Below are 7046 nucleotides of genomic sequence, written 5' to 3'. Positions count from 1 at the left end.
TTGTTCAGTTTTTAAACATTTTATTTGATGAATATAAAATGTTAATTGTAGTTGCCATTTATTGTCTTTACAGGTCTCTTCTTTGCTCCGATTTTTAAACAAATAATTTTTTATGACATTGTATGTACCACAACAATGATTATCAATTGTACTTTCTAAGTTTAATTAACTATATTTATTGAAATGTTATTGAAGTGAAATATTTGATTTGGAACTTTGTGACATTAATTTATTTTATTTAGCTTATGTTGTAGCCAACATCTTGCTATAACATCTAACTCAATTTTACAATTATATATTAAACTTTTTTAAATAATGTTACTTTCTGTTAATAAATTTGTTCTGATAGAAAAATGTTTGAATTAATATTTCAATTTCACTAGGTATAACTAATTTATCTTTATTAGCAATAACTCAAGTAACTTGATTGTCGTATTACACTTGATACTACCATTGTATTACAGTACAATCACAATATAAATCATTATCTTAATTATTTTGAACAGAATTCAGTCTTGAATATATAAAAACCTATTTTGTGATTCTTTAGTTTGCAACGGTTCTTAACACTAAATAAGATTATAGTTCTTTCTCTACCACAGTTAAAAATAACTTACATTGATACTAAGGATAACCACCAAACAGTGACGTAGCCAGGATTTTTAAATGGAAGGGGCTAATCACTTTTTTGGATAAGTATGGTAAGAGAGCATATAAGAATTCACCCTTAACCCCCCCCCCCACCATCTACCACCAAGTTTTTAAATGTAATTCAATCATTTTAGTATAGTTTTAAAAGTATTTATTAATATATAATTTATAATAATAATAATAATTTTGGTTTCAGTGTTCAGTCACTTGTTCCGCTCTGACAGCTGCATCCTCTTAAGCGAATTTCTGGCAAATTCAGTTATTATTTCACTTTCATCGAATTGCTCTTTTTTATTTATATTAGCTATAGCTAACCCATTCAGTCTGTTTTCCGACATGGTGCTTTTTAAATAATTTTTTAAGCGATTAGGTACAGAAAACGTTTTTTCCAGAGTGGAAGAGGTAACTGGTAACATGGCGAATAATTGTAAAAGTATTTTAATGTTAGGTTGAAGATTGGTGCAATGAGAGAGTGAATCAACAGCAAAATTGGGTTTTGCAATAGTATTTTGACTCCATTGTTGCCTCTATATGAACAGCTCAGCTCTGATTGTAGATGAGGTATCATCATGGAGATCTTGGGCATATATTTTAACAGCTATAATAATATTTTCATCGTCATTCATATTTAAATTGGCCGGAATAAGTCCTTCAAGTGGTATAACATCAATAAGCCTTTTATTAAAACGAGCATCCATTGATTCTATTAAATAGTCAAAAAAAGGAACAAAAGTAGAACATTTAAAATATATTTCTGGATTTTCAGAAATAAAGTTTTCTCTTTGAGTTTGCCTTTTATATACTCGTGACATTTTTATTTCAATATTAACACTTTTTCCCATGCTGACAACGTCATTAAATATTTGATAGTGATTCGCCACAACCTTGCATGATAACCATCAAAAAGATAGTGATAATCAAGGTAAAAACTAGAAGTAATAGTAATCTGTAATATCTACGCCAAAGACAAACATCTGTTATTCATTAATCGTCAAAATTTGGTTAATACCAAAGGTTTAAAATACTTAAATAAAAATAGTAGTATACTAGTTTAGTACATAAATACACTATACATATAAACACGGCCCATGGGGGGCTACAGCCCCCTTAGCCCCGCCCTTGGCTACGTCACAGCCACCATGTAACTGTAACCAATGCTCAAATGATCAGAATATTCAAACAATAGTTATATTAGACTTAATTTGTTTCTTATGTTTAGAGATACTCATTCATGTAAATGCAATAAATATTAAGGATACTTACGATTAGAAAGGAATTATTTAAATAAAATACATATAATTATTGTTTGGCTTCAGTCAACAAATATATTTTTATATTCATTTCAGCTAATGCTAAAAATAATTACATATTACAGAATAAATTATTGTATTGGCTAAAATACGCCACTGTTGATTTAACATTATATCGTGTAACCGTTAGCAATTTTTAAACTATAAGTAAACAATTTTCAAACTAAAAAAAAAAAAAAAATAAGAGGATGTTATTGGTTGGAAACCTCATTTTCTAACAAAAATAAAAGTAAATACACAAAATTTAATTGAATACTAACTCAGTCTCATCAAAATTTTTTTTTATTTATCGAACCTCAGGGCTCCATCGCTTAATAAACAACATTCATACTAAAAAAAATGTTTTTACTCTTACACAATTGAGGATGTCCATTTGTGCAAAAGAAACTTTAACACAAATACTTGTTATGCAACTATTTCGCTAAGATAATAATAACATGATAAGAATAAATAAAAAACATATGTACAATGAAGGTATGTATAATATATATTCTAGAATCGATCACTTGAAAGTGAGTAGCAAGATAGAATATTATGTAAAAAAAAAAACTTTAAAAACGAAATACTTTGGTCTGAAACTAACTTAAAGCAAAAAAAGGAAAATTGTTTATAACTAAACAATATTTATCCGGCTCTCTTTGTTGATAAATATCATGTCTAAAAATAGAATTGATCGAAAAATAGTTTTTTGATCTATAGAGAAAAAACCGGATAAACAAAAAAAAAAAAAAAAAAAATTTGGTAAAAGAATAATAGGTAAAAGGTAAAATCTTAATAATTACCATAACACTAATAATAATAGTTAAAACTTATTTAAAAAAAAAATTTAATAATTAATATTAAATAAATATATACCGATAATGTATAGATTGAGATGAAAATAGACTCTATTTACTTTATATTGATCAAATTAAAAATGAAATGATTTTAGCTATTTGATTATAGGTAATTGTAAATGCAATGACATACAATATTTAATGAAAATGTTGTGCGATTTTATGAATAACATATAATATTTTTCAATTTTAGTTATTATTATTTTTGGAGACCTTAATTTTACAAAAAAAAAAAAAAAAAAGAATAATGAAATGAAAATTATATTAAGGACCGAGGACGTTAGGTCTCATGGAATGATATTTCGGACTAAAGGCAGAAGGAAAAAAAACACTTCATATATATATATATATATATAGCCTAAAAGCGTAAGACATAAATCCTAGTGTAAAGACAACATCAATTGATTTAATCAATACGATACAGTAGTGTCAAAAGGACTTATTTAAATAAAAATAAAACGATATATATAATTAAATTATATAGCACCTTTAAGCATCTAAAATACGCTACTTGCGTATTATAGGTATGAGCATAGTACGACTAATTAACGGTATACATAACATTTCAGAGAATATCATTTATGTAAAAAAAAAATAAACGAAATACTTGAATAATTATTGAGGTGAAAAACAAATATAGGTTAGACATTTTAAAAATAGTTGAATATTTGTTAAATAATGAATCTTGAGAATTCAAATAATAATACATTAATATTCTGAAATTTTGAATATTCTTTGAGAGAATATTTTGTAGAACAAAAAAAAAAAAAAAAAACCAAGGAAAATGTTTGAATTTAGTCAAATAAATTTGATTAATTCTGGTTTTCTAGTGTTAAAAATAAAATTATTCACTAACATTGCACCATGGTACATTTAAGTCGAACTCATAATAAATACTATTATTTTAAAGTAACCCTCCTTTACGAGCAAAAAACATGGAACTGATGAGTGTTCCTCGCGATGGCTGAGGATCATTCGTAGAAGGACCTACTGTACCTAAGTCCATACGAAGTCTAGGACCTCCACTATCATTGCCACTATCCAATTGTTTTAATCGTCGTTGCAATGCACCATGTTCAGGTTTAGGAGGTACACAAGCTCCTATATCGAATACAGGACGATCAGGCTCTGGTGGAACAGTTGGCACATAATGTTTCATAGTCTCTACGAGTCGTATACCAGCCAATGTCTAAAAAACAAAAAAAAACATCAAAAGGATTTATGATTTATTTATTTATGAGAATTATAAATCATCCTCTTTACCTTTTTGTCTGGTCTGACAAGTGATTTTGATTTACGAGACTTGTGTTCAGTAGCTCTTTCTGTACCTGTTAAAGTCTTTCTCAACAATTTGGCACCACTGTGCATTAAATATCCTAAAAAAGAATTTCAGAATTCAAATATGATATTTAAAAATATTTAAATTGGTGCTTACCAGGTAATCCAAATGGATGTGAATAAGGAGAATCCGATGGTGAAGGTGAACGAGAACGATCAGGAGAACCACTAGGCGATCCATATGGACTATTACAAGGTGTAGCTGTTGTAGAAAACATTGGAGTTGCTAAGGCTGATGGTGTAATTGCTCTTATGCCCCTTTCATTCAACATGGCAGCTAATCCACAACTGGAGGAAAATGTTGTAGTTGAATTTCTCCTAGACAACATAGGTGTTGTTTCTCTGGTAGGCAATCGACTGTTGACACGGCTATTGACTGCGGTTGACATGGTGCTACCATTAACACTGGAGTCATAAAAAAATTTAAATATTACTAATTATTTGCAATAATAATAGCGTAAATGTTATAAATTACCTATTTGTTATATTAGTACCATCATCTGGATGCATAACCGTAGAATTAGTTATAGTAGTGATGTGAGTTGACATTTGAAACATTTTTCCAGGATGTGATCTAGGTTCGTCTTCTTCAATTTCATCTAGTCTAAATGTTTGAGGAAGACCTGCTATGGGAGCAGTAGAATCACTTTTCTTAATTACACCTTGAGGTTGTTCTTCTAATATAGAGCTGAGGGATGGCACAGATTGTGCATTCCACTGTTGTAGCGTAAATGAACCTTGCATGGGCTTAACCAACTATTTATCCAATACGATTAAAATAAGAAATTATGCAATCAAAAAATGAGTGATGTATAAATATTAAATAAATTTAAAATTACTTGTAGTTTATTTGGTGTTTTCCAAGTAGATAAACTTATGCTACCAGTAGACATAATTGAATCAGGAGTTCTTATATCAGCTGAGTCATAAGGATCAGCAAACATGAAACCAGATCCTAACGCCGCACGTCGAGCTTTAATCGATGCAGGGGTTAGACGTTTCAAGGCATTAGCCAAATCTTCTGATCCAGGGGCACCAGGTATACCTGGTTGTTCACTATTACCATAAAATTTAAAATAGATTAAAAATAAAACAAAAGTTTTATAACAAACAAATTTTTAATTTACATTATAAATGAATCTGTATCTGAGAAATCCTCACAATCACTTTGGGTGAGAGATTCCTCAGTAAGATCATTATAAGCTGTTAGTCTGGATAAATTTCTGGTGCTTGATTCCAAACCAGAAGTCAATTTCATCATTCCAATAGATTTTTTATAACTACTTGCACCAGACCTAAATATAGAGATAAAATTAAAATAATTGATATAAGTCTGTAAAATTTTTTAATGCTTACATTCTTCCTGTACATATTCCTGAATCCAGACTAAGTTCAGAAAATAATGAACTTTCCAATGAACTATGCCCATGACTATGCATCCCATTTGAATTTAAGTATGGGGGAAGAGATGTAAACAGAGGACCAGCTCTAGCCAGGGGTATATGTTTATCCCTATACCCTTTGAGTTCAGTCTGGCATTCATGGAGCATTGTAAGAGCTTCTTCATACTGCTTTTTTATTTCTACTATTTCAGATGCTAACTCATTTTGTGTATCCCTTGCCAACATCAACATTGCCATAAGTTCTTCATTTTCATCAGTTTTCTAAAAATAAATAACAATTTAATACAATGAAACAAAAAGCAAAAATATGATTACATACAATTTTTAATGATGCCTCAATACTGCTCAATTTTGAACGTAAGAACTCGCAGTTGTTGTGTAATGTCACATTTTCTTCTCTATGTTTATCTGCCTGTTCCATGATGACAGATAAGTCAGATCTTGTGACACTGAGTTGAGAAGCAAAATCAGACATCAATTGTGCTTCTTTAGCTTCTACCTCGTCGGTTTGCATTGCAAGTCGGTTGGCCTCACCACGTAAACTGCGGTTCTCATCTTCAAGGTTTCTGAGGCGTGATTGCAAATAACTAACACTAACTCCATAATACTTTTCATTTTCAACTTCGTCATCATCTAAAAGAAAGAAATAATATTTTAATAACAGTTAAAAAATAAAAATAATAGAAAGGTTTTGAAAAACTCACTTGCTTCATAGCCAGTGTCGTCAGCATCGTTACTGAGTATTTTAATGAGGTCATTTTTCTTTTGTAGTTCATATGATGCTTGTGTATAACGCTCATTGACAGTTTTCAATTCGGTTTCAAGCAATCCTATTCTGGCTTCAAGTGTTTGGTTGCCGGTCAATAGTTCTTTACCTATACGAGCTGTTAATTCTAAATCTTTTTCTTTCTGTTAAAACAAACATATAAGACAAATATTTAAATACTCTTTTAATGTGATTGAACATTTATACAACATTACAAAAATACAGTAAAAATCAAGAATACGTTTTAAAAACTATAGGGAATTTACTTACTTCAGCTAATAGTTGGGTAACTGCTTCAATATCATTGTAGGTTTTTGTCATTTGGCTTACGCGATTGCTGCATAGAACTGAAACACATTATAAATTATATATTATAATACAAGTTGACAAAATAAATACTACAGGAGATGAATTAAATATACGTAATAAACAAAAGGTATCAAAAACAGTTCAACGGCGGTGATAAGCGCGCTTGCATGTATTGCCGTATGTGACGTAACTGATATTAAAAAAAAGGGGAGGAAGGTGGTTTAGGCGATGAGAAAGAGGGTCGTTTATTGATCCATACGAGCTTTCTCGTTTCTGCCTGTGCATGTTCACAGACCGGAGTCTGTTTATTTATTTCTTTTATCACATTTTGATGGAATGAAAAATAACTACAAAACAAGAAGTTTTTTTCAATATCTATACAAGAACTGTAGAATGATATATATCATATATATATAATATATATAATATAATA

The 7046-nt window shown here is 29.7% G+C and overlaps 1 protein-coding gene across 8 annotated transcripts in view; it reads right to left on the bottom strand.

Annotated features, from left to right (window-relative positions):
• Positions 1-3577: 3577 nt before the first annotated feature.
• LOC112679258 (trafficking kinesin-binding protein milt) overlaps positions 3578-7046 on the bottom strand; it is a 23492-nt gene continuing 20023 nt past the window's right edge. For all 8 annotated transcript variants that reach the window (XM_025548997.1, XM_025548990.1, XM_025548992.1 and 5 more), the window contains 10 exons: positions 6575-6651; positions 6243-6447; positions 5858-6171; positions 5492-5799; positions 5263-5430; positions 4975-5191; positions 4611-4891; positions 4233-4540; positions 4061-4173; positions 3578-3986 (listed from right to left, as the gene is read on the bottom strand). In XM_025548997.1, coding sequence (XP_025404782.1) covers positions 3702-3986; positions 4061-4173; positions 4233-4540; positions 4611-4891; positions 4975-5191; positions 5263-5430; positions 5492-5799; positions 5858-6171; positions 6243-6447; positions 6575-6625 — 2250 coding nt within the window. In that variant the 5' untranslated portion in view covers positions 6626-6651 and the 3' untranslated portion in view covers positions 3578-3701. The remainder of the gene's footprint in view (positions 3987-4060; positions 4174-4232; positions 4541-4610; positions 4892-4974; positions 5192-5262; positions 5431-5491; positions 5800-5857; positions 6172-6242; positions 6448-6574; positions 6652-7046) is intronic.

This window comes from Sipha flava, unplaced genomic scaffold, assembly GCF_003268045.1.
Source record: "Sipha flava isolate LNK unplaced genomic scaffold, YSA_version1 133_pilon_pilon, whole genome shotgun sequence".
Taxonomy (NCBI): domain Eukaryota; kingdom Metazoa; phylum Arthropoda; class Insecta; order Hemiptera; family Aphididae; genus Sipha; species Sipha flava.
This window is presented reverse-complemented; position numbering and strand designations above follow the sequence as displayed.